Here is a 21,547-nt window from a genome sequence, read left to right on the forward strand (position 1 = left end):
GAGTTCTTTGCTGTGAGGTGTTGGTGGCCCGGGAGTTGGGGAGGGAAGGTGATGGTGCAGTGGGGCGGGGGAAGGACACATTACCTATAAATTGAAAGTCAGCTTTCACTTTAGTTTGGTTGATTTACTGTGACAGATCAGCAAAACTATAGACATAATTATCAATATGATATGATAACAGAATTTCTTAATGTTAAATGAGGAATCGCACACTCAGTTAGGTCTTTGTTTAATCTGAAAACTGAAAAACGTTTAATTCTTCTTGGAGCCACAGAGCCTGGAGCCACTGTAGCCTGGAGCAAGCTACTTTTCTCACTGTCATGATTGTCCTCGAGGCTGTTCTTTTCGCACATGACGAAAGCTGGCAATGTGAACAAACAGTAGTAAATTAGATGATTGCTTACAGATGTAAGGAAACTCACTCTTTCTGGAAAATTGGAAACATCGAGAACTTCAAAGCGAGGCCACCCAACAGCCATCACAATCAATTGCTGGAGAATTGCTAGGTTTTACTCCAGCTAGCACTGCAGTTCTTAAAAACTAAATATTCCAAATGCAAATATCTAAAACTTTAAAGCCCCTTTAAATCTAAGACCCTAAACAGTGTTTATCAAAGCATGTTCCAAGAACCATCTCCATCAGCATATTTAAGCTGGTATTAAAAATGCAGATTTCTTGGCCTGCTCCCCATGCACCTCCCCATCCATGGAATCATAAACTGTTAGGAGCTGCCAAGATTCTGCATTTTTAATATTTCTATTTCCCTCACCATCCCTTTCCAGCAATTTTTGTGCACAGCAAAGCATGAGAACATCCTTCCTAAAGTATGTTTTATCAGTTATCATCACCATCAGCTAAAATTTATCACATCCTTCCTTCACTAGAGATATTTTAGGAGGACCTAAGTCCCACCTTCAGAAAAAATATTCTTTATTTTTTTATATGTTTTATCAGTTATCATCACCATCAGCTAAAATTTATCACATCCTTCCTTCACTAGAGATATTTTAGGAGGACCTAAGTCCCACCTTCAGAAAAAATATTCTTTATTTTTTTAAAAAAGAGATGGTCATATTTTATACAGATTTTCTATTTTATAAAATAGAGGCATACATTGAGGGTTATATAAAACTGATATATTTCTGAAGTTACGTGGAATAATTTTTATTTCTATTTTGAGTCATATTTTTGTAAAAAGCATATAAACATGTTTTTCATAATTTGATTTCATTTGAAGTGAGGCACAGTTGTGTTCATTTTATTTTTTCTTTCAGGAATGTCAGCTAAAGCAAGAGTATATAATGTATGTCAAGAGCAAATGGGAAACTAGTAAAAGTTTTAATAGAAAATGTTAACAAGTGAAGAAACAGTAATAAAATTCACTTCAAAATCACCAGGGAAAATTTAAGAGAGCAACTAAAGAAAGCCTTCTATTACTTGATTTACTGATAAACCACTTTAAAAGGACAGATAATTAAGCTGGATGAAAATAAGGTAGAAGTGTTGGTTATGAAAATATTTTGATAAAGGAATGAGATGATTGAAGTAACGAATCTAAAGATAGTTTCAACAGCCATCTCAGATTAAAGGAAAGAAAGACAAATGATGTGGAAGATGTTGCAGACGGCTTAGTCAAAAACAGAATGTTGCCAGACCTTCTACAGGCATTTGTTGATTTAGTTACTCTGATGACTTATTTCTAAGTTCTCTAACTTATGAATATTTTATTCTTTTCCCCAAAGGGAATCTCTTAGTTATTACATTTGTTAGCTACTTTGGAGCCAAACTTCACAGGCCAAAAATAATTGGAGCAGGGTGCCTGATCATGGGAGTTGGAACACTGCTCATTGCAATGCCTCAGTTCTTCATGGAGAGGTAAGTCTAAAGCAAACACCTTTTTCTTGCTTTAACCAACTGCATGTCTTCCTTTTGATGATTACAATTAATTATTTACAGTTAAGAAAATAACTCCTTGCTTAAACCATGACAATTTGTATCTTACTTTTATTTCCAACCACTTTGGGCAAAATTTCAAAATGCTTACAATTTTACTTATAATTTCATAATCTATAAAATACTTTTTTGATATACTACTATGTATTGATGTCAACAAAATTAAACAGAAATGTTCACTAACGTGTCTTCATTCAAATGTTTTCATTTAGCTGTGGAGGCAAAGTATATAAGTAAAAAGAAAACAATATATTGTGTGGTAAATGTCGAATGAGTGTCCAATGGGTAATGAATGAATGCCACAGACAATATGCAGGACCATGGTATAACTGACTAGCAGATCTCTGACTGAGGGACATTTAACCAACTGAAGTAACTATTCAATGTCCAAATATTTTCTCATAGAATTTTCTCCATAGAAGATGAGTATTTGTATTCCTTAACCCTGGAGTTTACTTTTGATAGTAATTCTGTTAGTACTTGCATACAAGTTTAGTCGTTCCAAAGGCTTCCATATTTGTCATATCATTTCACCTTTACAAAAACCTGTAATTGAGGAAAGCATAGTTTATCTTTTTTATTTTAGAGCTAAGGACAATGACTTAGAGAGTCTGGTGACCTTCTCAAGTTTAGGTGTTCTGTAATCATAGAACCGGAATCCTAAAACAAGTACTCTGAGTTCTTTGCACATATTACCGTTGCCTCTCTTCTCTGTGATTACTTATTGCCCACTGAGTGAAGTGACTACCATGAGATTTTGAAGCCAGAGAATATTTTAGAAAATTATATGGCAAGTAATACTTGGATGATTGCCCACTCTAGACCACCATATCATGACATTTTAGAGCTAGAGAGACTTAGAAATGATCTGGTCCAAACTTCCTTTTGGATTCCCAGGTTACTTATATAAAAATAGCCTGATTTTGACTTCTGTGTCCAATCTATAAAGATCACAGAATCCTCTGTGTAAGGCCTCTCCTACCTGTTTGGATGGTTTCTCTGGCTCCTTTGTCTTCACTTGGAGAGGGATCTGTAGCTTCAGGACTTCTGCATGCTCTTTGGACATCCATCTGGCCTCCTTTCCATGGGGCAGTTTTCTTGATCATTGAGGTTCTACAAAGGTGTATATGGGGCCAGTGGGCAAGGAGGAGGCAAAGGAGAAGGCTGAGGAAATGGGTCTCCAGTCCACCTAACCCCTCCCTGACCCATAGCTGTGTTATCTGTTCCAATCACTGAGCCCCCATGCAACAGTTTACTCAGAAGGGGAAAAAAGTTCCACTACTAAAAAAATTTAAAAATTTTAAAGTAGTTACAGAGGATAGATAAATCCTTGACCACTGACCCAACTCATTCTGGGGTGGATCTTCTATGTGACCTTGATCATGGTACCTAACCTTCCTAGGCCTCAGTTTATGCATCTTAAAATAGGTATTATAGATATTGAAAAGAATACTTAGCTTGTAATGCTGTTGCAAATACTAAATGATGTGACACAGGTGAAATGGTGACCAAGTTTCCTGACCTAACTAGTAGCTGTGTTTTTCTTGTTGTGTATTGTTATCACATCCTCCTCAGATAAATAAGCCACCTGGTTTTCACCAGAGACCAGAAGTAAGTTGTCTTAAAGATGTTGCATTCAGATTAATAATAGTCTTATTTTAAGTTAATGACAAACATACTAATACAAGAAAATCAGAAGGAGAATTATATCTAAGAGAAGCCAGCCAGGCTAGTGCTGACAAAGGATGTCAAACAAAGACAGATTCTTATTGACCACATTTTATATGTTGAAAGATATATTTGTTCATTTATTATTCAGTGTCTGCCATTTGCTTGGTACTGTGCCACGTAATGGGGAAAACCCAAAACGAAATAATACAAAAATACGCACACATAATACTTGCCCTCATGAAGTTTGCTGTCTACTGAGGATACTGCCCAGCTTCATACTCAGAAAACGTAACTAAAAGCCTATGAGTTCTCTGTAATAAAACAAAATTATCAATAAAAATTCATGTGCAAATAAATAAAAAAGTATTTTAAAAATAAAATAAAAAAAATAACTTCTTTTTAACCTTTTGTAGCATTAGTCACTAACTGGATACTTGTCCAAAACGTAATTTCTGTTCTCTCAAAGATGACTACACTTTGTCTACCTGCAGAAATACCCTTCAGGTCCAGCAAAACATAATATTACTTATAGATACCAATTATTGAGGGCCTACCCCCAACAGACTGTGTTCAGCTTTATGTGTGTTAGTTCCTCTGACTTATGAATTTAATAAATATATATGGATCATTGTTCTAGGTAATGGGGATGGAGTAGTGACAAAAATCTCTGCTCGGAAGGATCCTATCAGGAGGAGATACACAATAAATAAACAGATAAATAATGCTATAGTATGCAAGATCCAGTGTGATGTGAAGTGCTACAGAGAAAAATAACCCAGGGAAGTCACATAAGAGTGCATGCGTGTTGAGAGGGGAATACAGTTTAAAGTAGGGTTGTCAGGGGGTGGATCGCTGAGATGATGACATTTGGGAAAGGCTGAAGGAGATGCGGGGAGAGCCATCCAGACTCGGGAAGAAGACTCTAGGCTAAATGGACAGTGAATGCAGTGTTCCTGCAGCAGGGCGGATGTGGGCACGGGGTGAACTGCAGGGATGGATGAGCGTGGCAGGAGTGTGAGGGGTAAGGAGGAGATGTCAAGGTGTTTCTCAAACTGTGATGGACATGTGAACCACCTGAGGCTCCTGGCAACGTATATGATTCTGATTCAGTAGCTCTGGGGTGGGGTTTGAGGTTCAGCTGCTGCTGCTGGTCTGCAGACCACACTTCCGGTAGAAAGGTCACAAATAATGGCAAGGACCTTTCCTTCTCAGAATGGCATGGGAAGCCAGAGGAGAATTTTGAGCAGAATGGCATGATCTGACAGATTTTTAAAGGGACACTCTGACTATTGCTTGGAAAAATAACTCTGGTGGGGCAAATTTAAAAGCAGAGAGACTATTTAGGGGGCTGATATAAACTTCACGCATTACAATCAAGAGTGCGTCACTCTGTGTTGGAAGCCAGGTCAGAACGAAAATCCCTGATTTAAAAGCGTTTCCACCACTGGTCCCCTGTTTAGTCCCTTCCTTGTCTCCTTATCCGACAGAGCCTAAATAGACCCAGAACACAGCTACAGTCTCCATTTTACAACTAAGAACATTGAAACTGGAAAAGGTTAATTGATTTTTCCAGGGTGTCACATATCGTAACTAGTGAAAAAGGTGGCCCTTACATAAAATTCCATTTACGCAAAATCTCAATTGTGCTTGCAGTAATTGCCTTATGATAGATTAAACTGAGAAGGCTCAAATAATTAAAACACTTTGAAATATGACATAATCACTATCGACACTCATTGTAAGAGCCTTTCGGTGTTACAATAGTCCCTGGTATCTCTGGAATTATATTAAGGAAAATTATATTTACCATGATTTTAATGCTAAATGTTCTCTGTACCTAAGAATTAAAAAATGGTCATCCTCATTAAGTGACTCTTAATTTTCATCAAGGACCCATTTGATAGAAGTGACAAAAACTATGAACACCTTCCCTTAAATATTCACATGCATTACAAAAATAGTCTTACTTTTACCATGGGGTTCATAGACCCATGGAGGCATAGGTTATGCAAAACTGATATAAGCTAACCCATTTATCAACCTGAATATGTTAATGACTCCACGTATCTTGTCCTTACCATGCTGAATAGGTTTTTACTATGAACGTATTTCAAACATTACTATAATTATTAGCCTTTAATCCCAAAGTACCTGAACAAAAGGAGAGTCAAGGTGATGTGATGTCCCTTTGTTGGGTACCTCTACCCTGGAGGGTACAAGAAGAGCAGAGAAATTAGCTCCCGAAGGATGATTTGAGAGGGAGTATGGCACCGCGGCACTGTAGATAGAATAACCCCAGTCCTACTACCCAGCATTGGCTCTCCAACCCAGCCGCCACTATAACCTGATAAACAGAGGCAAGGTAGAATTGGAAATAACTTGGCGCCAGATTAATAAACTGTAGAGGGAAAGGCTACCACCTGGATAAACGGTTCTGAAAGCTCATGTATCGTCATCAGTTCTCTGGAGTCAATATTGCAATTGTTCTACTAAATTTACGACTTGAACTGAAGTGTGCCAATGGCCGTAGTTGTCAAGTTATTGCTTTTCCTCTGGCTTAGAGATAATCATGATTTTATTAAGTGTTGGGTATTTTTTCCCCATAGGAGTAGATAATTTGTAGTCATTATTTTATATTAAAATGAGCCTCTCTAAATAATTCTTACTTTTACTTTCTTTCGTAATGCTGGGTAATTGGTTCAGATATGGTGTAATACCTGTGAACCAAACTATTGTTAAACGCTGGTTTGGTTGAGTGTTTCAGATTCGGGAAGAGCTGTAAACTCAAACAGGTCCCCTCGTGAGCTAAGCAGTATACATAGCATGTTTTTAGTATGATGTTAAATGAGCCTGTAGTAAAGGAAACATTTTTTTTTTTTTAATCCAGGTACAGATATGAAAGGCATTTTCTCTCCTCTAATTCCACTCTCAGCATCTCTCCATGTCTCCTGGAGTCCAACAGTCAATTACCAATCTCAGTTATGGAAAAACCACAATCCAAAAGAAGTAATGGTAAGATGATTATTTTTTTACTTGACTAAGCCAGCTCTTTTTAAAGACTTTATTGGAGCTTTCGTATGAATAAAAGAGATCTATGTGATTTTTGCTGTCAAAAGCTTTAACTACATAAGATGAGATGTTCGAGTGTGAAAAAAAAATTCCCAGAATATACGGTAGTATATGATGAGATCCTAAGAAAATATGCAGACAATCAAATTTTATGGAAAGATGGGGCATTAAGTGCTGGTGACTGACAAAAGCTTCCAGTGGTTCCAAATAAGGTGGACTGTGAAACAGGGAAAAACTAGTTCAGCTTGTACAAGTCTCAGTCCGTTGCTCAGATATAAAAGAAAAAATATTTTCCCTCCCAAACTCAGTTTAATTTCCGCGTTCGGCCCCTTTTTGCCAGAATGGTAAAAACGTAATCTCAGCCAGTTTGTCCCTAACCTCTACCCATTTTCCCAGGGGTTGCTTACATTCTGGGGAGCTTACATAACAGTAAAGGGGAAAACTGGGGGACGGGGAGGTCTTGGTGTTATCAGTCCTCCGTCAGACGAAATATCTAAAATCCCTCTGGTCACAGTGTTGGGTCATACATGTCATCTTGGGGTCATCTTATGTCCACGTTCATGTCCTCTTCAGCACAGCAGCTCTCTCTGATGCCAAAGTGGCCTTGGAAACATGGAAATAATTCTACTTTCCACATGAGATAGGATGTGGGGAATCTGGTGAGACTGTCCGGAGCTCCACATGCTGACACACACTGCACAGCAGTGCTGCATGTGAGCCACCGAGGGGCTGTGGGAATGGTCTCTTCTGAGTCACTCCAGGCACTGAAAACCCTGGGAAAAGACAGAGGCAGGCGTGCTTAGTACATGGTGCAGCCATCACCGATCTGGGGTCTTCTACCTCCCTGGGCTCTACCTGACCACGGTGGTACAGGTTCTCCTCACTCATGCAATCCACGAATCTATGCACAGGGGTTTTCCATGTCCCCAGGATGCTGCACTGGCTGGCACTCAAATCCCTTCTCTCCGTAACCCTTTAGCATCAAAACGCTCAGCACTTCCTCCTGCCTCCACCATCTCACCCCCTACCCCTAGCCTGGGGAATATTTCCATATAGGCAGTGTGGATGCCTTTCATTTGATACACCTGCTAGCCAGCCAAATCATTTATCTATACCATGAAACCTTTTCACTCCCCTATGTCCTCATTCATGCTTTCTTTGGAGATGTCTTTTCCTGGTCAGTGAAGAGGTCTGGCTCTTTGAATGAAGGGAAGGGCCAGGGGATTAAAAGACATATGAGGGGAGAAAGTGGGGAGGTTGTAAAGCATATGAAATATTTACTGTCCTGATGTTTGAAAAGAAGAAAGAGAATTCCAGAAGAAAACGCAAGTGTGAAAGAAGGTGATACCTTCAGGAGGACAGACATAAATCAATGGATGAGAACAGAGGGCTTGTTTATGTCAGAATATAATGGAGAGTAAACTCCATTCAGGTCCACGTAAGGAGGCAAGGGCATGAGCTAAAGGATATGGACTTTCATCTGTGCACAATGTACAGTCATTGAAGGTGTTTTATGTTGGTTTTGGTTTTGCCCATCAGGGAAGAGACATGCTATCAACAATAATACAACTAATTAGGAAATATTTAAACCTTTAATGGTAAAAAGAGAAATGGAGGGTTTAGAGTTGAGGAATGCAATTTTTTTTATGTAAGGAGACACGTTATTAGGCAGGTACAGAGTATAAGACTCACAACTCAATCCTCTGTTTTTCCTTCACATGAGGCCCTGCACCCTTAAAGTCACAGACATTAAACAGTGGACACGAGGCTCATCCTAACAGTGACAGCGGGGTAAACAGAGGACTCTTCTTGAAAATGCTTGGCACAGAAACCTGATTTCCCCCACAACCATCTAGAGCAGAGCTGTCCACTGAACTTCTCTGATGATGGAAATGTTCTGTTCAGTACAGTAGCCACTGGCTGCATGTAACAATGAAGTACTGGGAATATAGCCAGTGTGAATGAGAAAACTAATTTTAATTTTATGTAATTTTAGTTAATTAAGTTCAATAGTGACATGTGACCCCTACATTGAAAGAACAGATATAAGTGTCTACACTTACCTACAAGACTCCTCTACTAACAAGCTTAGTTAGATCTTGCAAGTGTTAGGGCTGGAATTGATGTTGGAATCAAGTTTTGGAAAAGGAATTCCCACTATATTTTGGGGGGTGGAATAGAAATCCAGGGAAGATACGTGAAAAATCCCTAGCTCCTTGGCTACAGTCCTAGGAGAGGCAGAATCAGAATTAAAAGCAACAGTAGCGTTTTCTGTCACCAAGTCTGATTCAGCTACACAAAAACATCACCCCAGTTCTTCATAACCCATCCTTTACCTTCAAAGATTACTTTCAAGGTCACTAAAGGAGAAAACAACTCCTACCTCATAGGGTCACTAGGAGAATTCAGTTGACCAATGTCTGCAAACCACTTAGCCCAGCGTCTGGCAGAAAGGGAGCATTTGGAAGTGGTGATCTTTGGAGGGTGTTAATATTCTCACTTGTATTAAAGTCACTAAATTCTTCAAAATATATTTAATTGATGATATGGGAGTAATTATTCTACTTCACATGATCATATTAAGACACGACTTTTGGGACAGCATTGTAAAATTGTTAGCTTTGAATGCCACTCTAAAAATACTGTTGAAGGTTCTTTTTGTCAGAATAGTTCTGCAACCGAAGCACACAGGGTTTTACATTTTTATATGAATTTGCTCTGAAACAGGAGTCTTCAAAATGACCATTCACTATCAAACAATTGTAACTGTGGGCAATGTGGCTCAAATTTGAAGTTATCACTCATATAAAATTTTGAATTTCAGATAAAACTTGGTCAGCAACAAAATTCCAAATGTTGCAAAATAGAAAAGTTTAAAGATTTTAAAGCCTTGGTTCAAAATTTTGTGTTTTGTCCCAGACAGGATATTGAATGTTATGGGGGGGGTAAGAATTCAAAGAATTTATTATAAACATGAAATAAAAAGAAGAGAGAAAAGAAGTGGGGAACAGGTATGAGGAGAAGTCGAGTTCCTTGGTCAGAGGCTCTGCAGGATTTACTGTGCTGAAAATACTGGAGTTACAAAACATTTTCCAATCTGGCTCAAACTCCTATCAAATTACATCGATTGCCAACTTCTGCATTTTAATGCACCTTTAGGACAACGTGTAGACATGCAGAATAACTGTTTAATGTCGATAGTGATCTAATTTCAATCCTCTTGTTTGCTTTCCCTTCAAGAGTGTGAAATTGACAGCAGCTCCTCCATGTGGGTTTATGTCTTCCTGGGGAACCTTCTTCGTGGAATTGGGGAAACTCCCATTCAGCCTCTCGGCATCGCCTACCTTGATGATTTTGCCAGTGAGGACAATGCGGCTTTCTATATTGGTAATGTGCACCTCATCCATCTTCTTGGGAAGCAGGGTGCCTGGTTTTCTCAATTCCATTCTCAACTTCATAGGGTGTGGAAGGTTTCATACTTCATCTCCAACTTCTTTATTCAGTTCACCTGTGAGCTCAGCGGCAGTGATGTACGACCCTGTACACGTATCTTCATGGAGACCTAAGAAGGACCAGAACAAGGCCTGAGCTAACCCCATGTCTGGAACAGGTCCCAGTGGATGGATTAGCAGCTAAAAATCACAAAACCCAAAATATAGCAAAGGCAAACTCCAAATCCAGATGAATCGAAGCAGCATTTATTGAGTGCCTCTTGTATCCTGGAAGCTAAATTTGTTCTCGGTTTCACACAACAGTCTTGACTTCTTGGGGTTCTGATCTTTTGAGGGCCTCACCCTCAGAAACAGGACAAGATTTCAGTTTACTGAGTGGGGTGTAGCTAGGGTCACTGTATAGTTCTGCCCTGGCTATTCACACAGGACTCCACAGGGCTCTGATGACAGCCAAGCATGCTGTGGTTAAAAACAAAGCACCCGTTCTAACGGAAAATTTCAGCATAGACCAATACCTGGAACTGGAAAAGAAATTCCATCACACATTCTAGGCAATCACTCTGGAGATGGGAGGAAAGGTGGCAACCTGGAGATGCACACAGGGGTTGGGGTGTCCCCGTCCTGTCCAGGAGCTCAGTGCCTGTCCACTCTTCACCTTCTCTTCTGTTCTGAAAGGATCTGATAACTGCTGTCTACTCCTCCAGTTAATTTAAATTAATCTCCCAGTGATATGTGTGTATTAAGCTCTGTGGTGAAATAAAAGACAAATGGGAGCTACTTTGCCAGAAAGAGCAACCTTTCTGGTTACTAGAAACAGTGTCATTTAGGACACCTGCCCCACTTGCCTGTTTAAGCTGCCCAGGCTGCTCCTGTGCATCCCGGAGCGCATCTCTCCCCTCTCCCCTCTCCCAAGTCTAGATCCTTGGCTGGCCACGTAGTTACTGCTCTCACAGATGGTCCCATGGAAACTCTGAATGCATGTTCTTTTTCATTAAGGTGGAAGAAATCAATTTTCATGTCAAAACAAGTCTTATGCTTAACTGACCACAAAAGGTTTTTGAAAGACTGTCACAGTAGTATAATTCAGATTTTTATCACTGGGGGAAATCTAATCCGAGGCAGTAAGTTTTTGCTCCTTTGGGGGAAATTAACTTCTTCAGAGTCTTAGTGTCATTTTCTTACTAGAGTTAATTGACACCTTAAAAATGTTCATTCTTCTTCCAACACTGAGAAGGACTTATTTCTGGATTCAATGAGGTTGAAAAATGGACAAATTAAGCACATTTAAGTGAAGCGTCGATGACATATTTTCAGCTACTAGCTGGATCTCACGCATATTTCTTGCTTAAAAATGTATTAATTTACAAAAGCAAAGAAATGGTACTCTCTTCTTTTGGTGCAGGGTGTGTGCAGACGGTTGCAATTATAGGACCAATCTTTGGCTTCCTGTTAGGCTCGTTATGTGCCAAGCTGTATGTTGACATTGGCTTTGTAAATCTAGGTAAGGGAGTTTATTTCTATTTATTCGTTTATTCTAATTCCTGTAATTTTTTAATGGGGCTGGTGTCGAAAATATCAAGTTGCCTTTCATAAAATGACAGGATGGTAGCCTTTCACAGAATGAAAATAATCCATGGAAAACTTACTACCTATCTAATCACCACACACACTAATAAATGGAATAGGAAAACTGGAAAAATAGGTGGTGATCAGAACTGGATGACCCATGGTTTGTTATTCAGATGTATCATTTTCCACTTCTGGTTTCCCAGTTCAAACGCATTCCAACACAGTGAAGACTAACAACTGTGGCTACTTGTCGGCTCTTGTTGGTTTCAAGTACATCAACATTTGTTACAGTTACGTTAATTGATAACATATTCATGGACTTGCCAGTAAGGCCAAGGACTGAAAGTCTTCCGGCAACTAAAATTCCCTTCTTTAATGTACAAACTTTTTTTAGTTGAAGGCGTATTATAGTGAGATGAACCTTCCTTTCAGGGGAATGCTTTAGGGGAGGAGATGAATGCAGGACCTCATCTTTCCATAACTATTAATTTGCTTCTTTCCTTTTAAGATGCAGGCCCTAGACACAGAGAGTATTCATCTGTTTTTTTTTGTTTGTTTGTTTAAGAAATCCAAGAAAACAGAAGCAAGAAAACAACTTTCATTTTTAACAATTCTGGAATTGCATTTTCATCAGTCTGTGTTATAAATGATTATTGTGTATTAAAATAGAATGCAAAGCTTGGGCTAGTTGTTCTTTTTTTCATCAGATAAACTGGAATAATGCATTCCCCAAATTCTATTTATTCATTTATTACCCCCTCCCCCAAAGTTTTATTTTACTTCTGTTTTACCCCAGGTGATATTCTACCACAGTGAGCAAAATAGTTGAGTTCCTTGACTTCATGAAGTTTAAAATATGGTCATGGAGACTGATACAGATAAGAAAGTGTAGGTGTGATGAGTGGTACAGAGGAAAACCGTTAAGGGGAAGCAATGAACATGCAGTGACAAACTAGTATAAACATTTTACTGAGTATAATGTGGTAGCAATTGACTAACTGTCAAAGGATTCTCATAGAGTGAGGTGGAGGGAGAGGATAATAGTATGTTTCATAGGTTCTTATATTGAAAAAAAAAACACACTTGATTTGATTTTAGAAACTTTGTCAATACTTAACTTTTAGTCAAATAAGAAATGGTATCAAAAATAAAGTCTTTTGGAATGTGGGATTAATAGATATACACTACTATATACAAAATAAACAATAAAGACCTACTATATAGCACAGGGAACTGTATTCAGTATCTTGTAATAACCTATAATGGAAAAGAATCTAAAAAAAGAATAGATAAATATATATCTATATATATGTCTGTATAAGTGAATCACTTTGCTGTATACCTGAAACTGTGAATCAACTATATATCAATAAAAAATAAAAATTAAAAAATAAAGTTTTATGATGAATAGATATTGATGTTTTATTTACATATACAAATCTTGCTTCAGACCTAGAATAGCTCTGAAGCATTACTAACCATCATGTAATACAAAACCTTCTCAGTGGTTCAGACTAGTTTTGGGCCAGAGGTTGTAGGGAATAACTTTTCCTTCCAGTAAAATCTTAGACGGATATTCTGCATGTAAATCAGGTGAGAGTGGTAATCCTGCTGGGTAGCTGGCAGAAGGTCTGAAGCCCTCATAACTCTCCCTTACATGTTGCTTTTCTCCTGTTGTGGGTCCAGGGGTCCCTCTGCAGAACCCAGAGCAGAGTGAGACCCGTTTTGGTATGTAGACTCTATTAAACTTTTCATCTAAGGAACAAAAGACAGCATCGGGCTCTGAAAACACCCCTTTCCCTTCAAAAAGCAAGATAGTAACAATGTTCAGATTCAAAAATGTTGTGTATGAATTATTAGGTCTTTTTATGATGTGATAGAGCTAATATTAGCTTTAGGATTTTTTTTTTAAAGAGGCTTATTTCAATACATTAACTTCTCTGTGCATGCTCTCTGGCCACCCTCTCTCTTTTTCAGACCATATAACCATTACCCCAAAGGATCCCCAGTGGGTAGGTGCCTGGTGGCTTGGTTATCTAATAGCAGGGACCGTAAGTCTTCTTGCAGCTGTGCCCTTCTGGTGTTTACCAAAGAGTCTACCGAGACCCCAAAGCAGAGAACATTCCAATTCCTCCTCTGAGAAGTCTAAGTTTATTATGGACGATCACACAGACTGCCGAACACCTCTTGGAGGAAAAGCAAAAATAATGGAAATGGCAAGAGGTGAGCCAGATTCTCCTTGATTTTGAAGCACGTTCAATTTTCCTGCTGGAAATTACAGGGAAACTATAAATAATACCTCTTTCTCCTCTTCGAGTGTTCAGGAAAAAAACAAAGAGAAACCATACAGGAAGCAGAAATGAAGGTTATTTAAAAATCAGCTTTATTACTGGAAAACTGATTGAAGAAATTGACCACAAAGCCTTGGTACCTTACTTGTTGATGTCTCCACTCTGACGTCTCTCAGTATAGACGTTGCAACGGCCCCTACCTGCAAGGGCTGCTTCGCGTTAGCCTGGGTGGACAGAAAAGGAAAGAGTGACTCTTCAGGGCTTGTGGTCTTTTAACAGATGAGATCCACCCACTTGAGAAACGTGTATCTGGGCATGTGTCCCACCAGTGACCAAAGGAGTGAGTGTGGTGTGGGGCAAAAGGTCAGACGTTTTCCAGTGAATTCCCTCCACGAGGAACTGGGTGGCCATGAGAAAAACTGATCCCTTTCAATTGGCCCAGCAACATTTACATTTATAAAAATCTTCTCGTTTCTGTTTGGCTGGGTAAAAGGAAGAAGGGAGAATCCCAAAGTTCATTTCTTACAATAATTAACTGGAAATACCTTTCCTATTTCTTTCTCTGTACCCACGACCCAAGTTTGAAGGAGAGAGACAAGAAAATTGAAGTCGTGGATGTCTTGGCTATGACTTGTGTATTTAACCCACGTCAGAGGAATCTGGTCCCATATGACCGATCTAATCTAATTTAGATAAGCGAGTTGTCAGATCTCAGCCTTGACTTGTGCCAGTGTCTCACTATCCATGGTACACATGTGCACCGGGCTCTAAATGCTCCTGAGAACTACCGCAACGGAACTCAGCATTCTAAGCCCTGATGCCACAGCTGTATCTTCTGCCAAGTGTCACACTGCCTTTAATGACTCCATGCTATTTTTGTCTTACAGATTTTCTGCCGTCACTGAAGAGTCTTTTTGGAAATCCAGTGTACTTCTTGTATTTGTGTGCCAGCACCGTTCAGTTCAATTCTCTGTTTGGCATGGTGACATACAAACCAAAGTACATTGAGCAACAGTACGGGCAGTCGTCCTCCGAGGCAAACTTTGTTATCGGTATGCTTCTCTGTCCTTCCTTCCTTCCAATAGGTACTAGCAGCGGCGTCCTGCTAACCCTTAGTAATTTTAATTGTTCCAATATTTAGACTGAAGGTAATTGATGGCATTTCAAAAAGTGAGTGAAAAAAAATCTGGCAGAGTGAAGTATTTAGTCTGTGGAACAAGTTTATAGCAAAAATTATTCAGAACCATGGGTGAGTGACCATGAGAATACCACGTGGAGCAAACGTGCATTTAATTAGTCAATGGTTATTACTGAATATTTGTCTTTCAAGTGTAGCTAAAACCTGCTAACAGTGGCTGTTTTACCTGAACAGTTTTTAGGATTGCAAAAAGTGAGCATTCAGACAGGTTGAAAGGCGTTCGTTACAAAACAAAGTTTGTTTACAAAATCAGAGTTAAGAGACTTCTCTGATTCCTGGCATTTGGATTACTCTGAAAGGCTATGTTTCTAGGACAGCAGGACAGCTAATAAAGAGAAAGATATTCAAGGGCAAAGAAAAGCATGAAAAAACAAATGGAGAACTAGAATCTACAAATACATAACCATCACCCTGCAAGCAATTGTATACCTTTAAAATCTGGATTAACTCCTTTAGTCCATGAAGATGTCATTTAATGCTACTGTTTCAAAGGGTAAAATATATTCTGTTTCTTTGGACATGTTCCTTTATGATAGGAGACTCCAATGGTTTAAAATAATTTCTTCTTCATTTAAAATATTTAAAGAATTGCTTTATGCATCTATCTCTGAAAGAGACCTCAAGGTTGGCGGGGTGGTGGTGGGGGCTGTGGAAACAGCTGAGTATATTTTAGATGTATGATTTTCCTGTAACAATCCTGGGTAATGGGCACTTAGCAGATGCAATTCTAGTTGACTGATTATTTGAACTGTTAGTCCCCTAAATTCTAAATGTTGAGGCGCTACCACTGAAGTTTTACTTTCACCATTAATTGGTTCAAGTTAATTTAAGTTTATTATTAAATGATTGACCTGAAGAAATACTTTAGGGGTTTTTTTTAACCCCATGCCCCATCCATGCCAATCAATGCTTTATACTGACTTTAAGACTAGAAGAGGAATAAAAGTTTGAGACATTTCTTTTTAATATTTTTAAATTCTTTTGTGTTTACTGAGATATAACTTACAAACAATAGTTAAGTCTACAGGCCTTAAAAGTGTAGGTCAGCTGGATAAATGTTTATATATATATATATACATATATGCATCGTGACCATTATCCAGAATATATAGCACATTTCAGTACCCCCAGAAGTCTCCCTTAAAGTTTCTTCCACCTAATATTCTTCTCCCAGCTAATAACTATTTTGAACTCCACCATCATAGATCAGTCTTGCCTGTTTTTGAACTTTATATAAATGGAGTAAGTTCTGTACTCTAGCTTTTTTCAGTGGAAGTGAAATCCACAAGATTCATTCATGTTATTGTGTGTAGTGATGGTTTGTTCTTCTCATTACCGTGCAGTATCCCATGGCGTGAATACCCCACAGTTGATGCATTTTCTTGTTGACGGACATCTGGGTTCTATACTGCTTTGGGATACTATAAATAACACTCCATGAACATTCTACATCTATTTTGGTAGGCAGATTCACTCATTCATCTTGGCTATATCTTGGAGTGGAATTGCTAGGTCATAGGGAGTGTCTACATTTGGATCTGGTAGATGTGGCCAAAACATTTCATAAAAGAGTTGTGCAAATTTTGTTCTTGTTGTTGAGGTGATATAATATTATGAGGTGATGAATGTGTTAATTAACTATTATTATGCCCAAGAAGGATGACTAATTTTACTACTTTGTCTGCACCCAACTGGTTATATGAGTATATAAATTCTTCCTTGGATTTCTTTCTCTGTTAAATTCAGATTTTAATGCTTATTTCTTCTAACAGTAGGGTAATATTGTGAGGGTCCATGATATAACATGGACTTTTACTTCCCTGGGACAAAATCTCTAAAACATCCCAAAATACTGTTATTACTATAACTCATTACTATGTCATCCTAATGGCTAAGGTTTTCATGCACCTGGATGGGAATGAATCAAAGTTCCCAGTTTATATTGTAATTGCGTTGACCATCTCAAAACATTTTACACATCCCTTGTAACTCTTGTTTGGGACAGAGGCAAAAAAAAAGGGTCTTTAATGTGAACAAATGTGCTGAAATAATAATAATAATAATAATAATAATAATAATAATAACAATAACAATAATCTTTTAAATTTCTCTTAGCTTTCCTTGGGTACTTAGGTAAATATGAATATTAAAGTCAAGAGAAAATATATAAAATAAATCGAAACAAATTGCAGGGGCTAGCATAAGTTGCAGTTAATATTTCCATTTGAAATATTTAGATGGTAAACATTTTAAGAGCAACACGTTTTATGGTGTGAGTGGAAAAACTGTGCAGTGAAGAAATCAGAGGGAAATTTCACTCTTTAAATGACTCAAAATATACCTTAGATGAAAGAAAAGAGGCTTTTGGAGGCAAGAAGCACATCTCATCTGGTGTTCAGAAAGTCTGCCATCAAATTGGCCCAGCAAGGACAGCTGATAGATTTTAGGAAACCTGAAAGGGTGAATCAAGGTGACAGTATGTTTGAAAAGTACTGTGAATCTTTTTGGAATCATGTTATCGTTTAGTGATCTTGAAGTTGGAGAATGAGACATTCTGGAGAAATGAGTTTTATGCACATTTTTATGGAAAACTGTCTGTGTAAGGAACACAGGATTCAATGGTGAGCACAGTTCTTGCCTTGAAGGTTGGATTGGAGGGTGAGAGGTATGATCCAAACAAGGTAATAAGTAATTGCGGTAGGTACCAAGGCTGCTGCCCACAAGGGCCTTGACTGAGGGAGGAAGGGGGTTCTAATGACCACGCTGTGCACCCTGGTGTCAGATGTGTTCCCTGGGGGCACACGTGGCTGGTGGAGGGTGTGATAAATGCTCTGTTCAGGGGAAGCCCAGGGAACTCTGAAGAACAAACCCACTCTGGGAGTCAGACAGACTTATGTAGGAGAAAGTGATGATACCTAGATCAAGAGCAAAAGGATAAGGAGATGTTAAAAGATGAAAGTATGAGGACTGGAGTGGGGATTTGGGAGGTCACTGGGTCAGACAGCAAGCATCTTGAAAGGAAAGACCTAGAAGCAAGAGAACATGTGAAACTTCATGGAAGTTTCAAGTTAGCACAAGCCTCTGCAAAGAGGTCAGTCAGGAGAGGGCGTTCCTGATTTTTAACAATCCACATGAGGGAGCAGTGCCCCTAGAATCACTGCATATTGATCCTCAGGCTCTTCCAAGCCAGATGGAGTGGTGCGACGTCTCTGGACTCCAGGATGCAGGTAGCTACAGACTAAAGGGTGAATTTTGTGCTATGATTTCTTTTTTTTTTAAGGATTGTTGATATTTTATTATTTTTTTTAAATGGAAGTAGTGGGGATTGAACACAGGACCTTGTGCATACTAGGCACGTGCTGTACCACTGACCTATGCTCTGCCCCCTGTGCTATGATTTCTTATGTCCCCAGTTTGATGGGTGCTTAAGAAAAAAAATAAACTTCTAACCACATTTTCTGAAGGTTTCAGTTCAGAGCTTGGTTTTCAGAAGATATTCTTTTCCATGAACTGTTTCTAGGGGACAGAACTGAGAGAAAGACTAGGGCTCTGTGCTCTTTTGTGTCAGTCTCAGGTCTATGAGAAGGGATTCAAAAGCAAATACTAAGAATGTGTGTGTAAAAATACGGATTTAAATGATGTGCAGCAAATCCATGGCAGCACTTATTCTTGGGAAGGAAAATGGAACCTGGAACAGAGGGACAATCAGTTTTCTATATCTCCATATTTTAAAAATCAGAAAAAACTGGGAGAAAATATTAGCGATTATTAACTTCAGTCATGAAATACCAGGTTTATTATAGTGTTGTCTATTATCTGATCTCTCTTAAAAAAAAAATAACTCATTCTATGAAAAGTGCCTTTGGTACTTTGACACAGATTGCACTGAATCTGTAGATTGCCTTGGGTAGTATGGTCATTTTAACATTAATTCTACCATGTGACCCAGCAATTCCACTTCTGGTATATATCCAAAAAAAATCCAAAACCACAAATTTGAAAAGATACATGCACCCCAGTGTTCACAGCAACATTATTTATAATTGCCAAGGTATGGAAGCAAACTAAGTGTCCATCAACAGATAAAGAATATATGGTATATATTACATAATGGAATATTACTCAACCATAAAAAATGAAATTGTCATTTGCAACAACATGAATGGACATGGAGGGCATTATGCTAAGTGAGATAAGTCAGACAGAAAAAGACAAATACTGTATATCACTTGAACGTGGAATCTAAAAAAAATACAACAAACTAGTAAATAAAACAAAAAGGAAGAAGACTCACAGATACAGAGAACAAACTAGTGGTTGCCAGTGGGGAGAGGGAAGGGGAGAGGAGCAATATAGCGGTAGGGGATTAAAAAAATTGTTAATATGGGATTATCTGAAATCACTTGTGTGAAACTTTTTAAAATTGTAAAGCACTACAGAATTTAAAGAATCTTTCATTCAATAATAAATAAATGAGTAAACTTTCAAGTCTAATAATAATAAATAATAATAATCTGGTGCCTCTCACCTGATGTTTGGCTCTTCAGGGGTCCAACACACATTCTCTGCCACTTGTACTCATAAACTTTAGTTCAGCTGAAGAAGCAAAAATTAAACATTTTTTTTAAATTTCACTAATTTCATGATCATGCCTTCTTCAAGGTGAGTTGATTTCTAATGTGATCATTTTAATGTTAACTTAACGTATAGTCAACTCAAAAGAGACGAAACAAAATGCCCTTTTAAAAATCATCTATCAACCCATTGTGAAAACATTTTTAAAATAATGTAATTGCTAGCCAAAGATCACTAAATATTTGATATTTGAGAGTCTATGAAACTTAGTTAGGAGACTAGATATACAAATCTAAAAAGAAAGAAAGAAAAGGAAGAAAGGAAGGATGTTAGTTTGCATGTCATCATCACTAGATGTGTTTTTAATTTTTAACAGTCAAATTGCAGTGTGAGTCAGAGACAGGATACTTATAATTGTTGTTTACCTTACCAATGCTTAAGCTCATATATGAACCTTGTTTGCTGGCCAAAATTTCTACAAACTTCAGCCCTTTTATTATTTGAAAGAAATGTGTTATCTCAAAACCACACGATAATGTGGACATCAGTGACAGATGAGTAGATAATATGAAACATAAATTCTAATTCACAGAGAAGTTCTTTACCGTTGAGTGCCTGATTGCCTTACTGTACAGTTATTTACCAATTTACAGTCCAACCAATGGACTCTTTCCAAAGAACCTCTTTCCCCATCCTTCCTAACACAGAGGTATTCCACTTCCCCTATCCCAGTATTTTCCTCTTTGTAAATCTTATAGATAGAAATGTTAATAACTTAATTGAATGATATTTTGTGCCAGTAATATTGTGCTTTTCATATCATTTAATCCTGTCAACACTATTATTAGTTCCATATTATATGGGAGGAGACAGGTTTAGAGAAGTTCAGAGAATTACCTGCACTGACACAGCTATTAAGTTGTAGAACTGAGATCCAAACCCATGCAGCTGAGTCCCTGAACTCCAAACTCTCAACCACTTTGTTGGATTTCTTTCTAGTGTTGTTTTTAAGTCACATTTATTTGACTACTAGTGAGGCTGCACATCTATTTATCAAGAAAACTTCCTCAAATTCCTTGACGGAGAGGCAGTTTAACATAGTGATTAAAAGCATGAAACTTGATCTCAGACTTCCTGGATTCAAATTTGGCTCTTCCACTTACTAAGCACAACCATGAATAAACTGCTCTTTGAAATGAGGATAAATAATATGCTTATATCCTAAGGCTGTAATGAAGAGTAGATGTAATAGATATTCTATCAAGTGCTTAGCTGAGTGACTAGTACATTGTAAGCAAATAACAAATATGAAAGTTGTCTAATGAGGAGGAGGAGGAAAGAAGGAAGGGGAGGAAGAAGAAGAGGAAGAGGAGGAGGAGGAAGAGGAGGAATGGAAGGAAGGGGAGGAAGAGGAAGAGGAGGAAGAGGAAGAAGAAGAAGAGGAGGAAGAGGCAGAGGAGGAGAAGAAGGAAGAAGAAGAAGAAGAAGAAGAAGGAGGAGGAGGAGGAGGAGGAGCAGCAGGAGGAGGAGGAGCAGGAGGAGGAAGAAGGAAGAAGAAGGAAGAAGAAGGAGGAAAAAGGAGAAGGAGGAGAAGGAGGAGAAGGAGGAGAAGAAGAAGAAGAAGTTGAAGTTGAAGTTGTTACTGTTACTGTTACTGTTATTGGTAGAAAGGATAGCAAACTAAAAGGCTGGGTCAATAAAAACAAATTTGAGGAGGGGGCTAGAAAATAGAATCAAGGCTATTTTTTTATTATTTGCAGTAGTCCACG

General features: G+C 38.3%; 1 protein-coding gene and 1 long non-coding RNA gene across 7 annotated transcripts in view; one reads left to right on the top strand and one right to left on the bottom strand.

Annotated features, from left to right (window-relative positions):
* Positions 1 to 21,547, top strand: part of SLCO1C1 (solute carrier organic anion transporter family member 1C1) — a 50,987-nt gene that overhangs the window by 13,346 nt on the left and 16,094 nt on the right. For 5 of the 6 annotated variants that reach the window (XM_031444012.2, XM_064479088.1, XM_064479087.1 and 2 more), the window contains 6 exons: positions 1,743 to 1,875; positions 6,512 to 6,636; positions 9,934 to 10,080; positions 11,548 to 11,646; positions 13,692 to 13,937; positions 14,893 to 15,057. In XM_031444012.2, the coding sequence (XP_031299872.1) occupies positions 1,743 to 1,875; positions 6,512 to 6,636; positions 9,934 to 10,080; positions 11,548 to 11,646; positions 13,692 to 13,937; positions 14,893 to 15,057 (915 nt within the window). Of the gene's footprint in view, positions 1 to 4; positions 1,495 to 1,742; positions 1,876 to 6,511; positions 6,637 to 9,933; positions 10,081 to 11,547; positions 11,647 to 13,691; positions 13,938 to 14,892; positions 15,058 to 21,547 lie in introns of those variants that run through there. The other variant, XM_064479090.1, reaches the window with a different exon arrangement.
* Positions 14,168 to 21,547, bottom strand: part of LOC105096492 (uncharacterized) — a 68,386-nt gene continuing 61,006 nt past the window's right edge. Inside the window, exons 3-4 of the long non-coding RNA XR_004134034.2 lie at positions 19,732 to 19,799; positions 14,168 to 14,229 (exon numbers count right to left, since the gene is read on the bottom strand). This is a non-coding gene — a long non-coding RNA (uncharacterized LOC105096492). The remainder of the gene's footprint in view (positions 14,230 to 19,731; positions 19,800 to 21,547) is intronic.

The sequence above is a fragment of the Camelus dromedarius genome, chromosome 25, assembly GCF_036321535.1.
Source record: "Camelus dromedarius isolate mCamDro1 chromosome 25, mCamDro1.pat, whole genome shotgun sequence".
In the NCBI taxonomy this organism is placed as follows: domain Eukaryota; kingdom Metazoa; phylum Chordata; class Mammalia; order Artiodactyla; family Camelidae; genus Camelus; species Camelus dromedarius.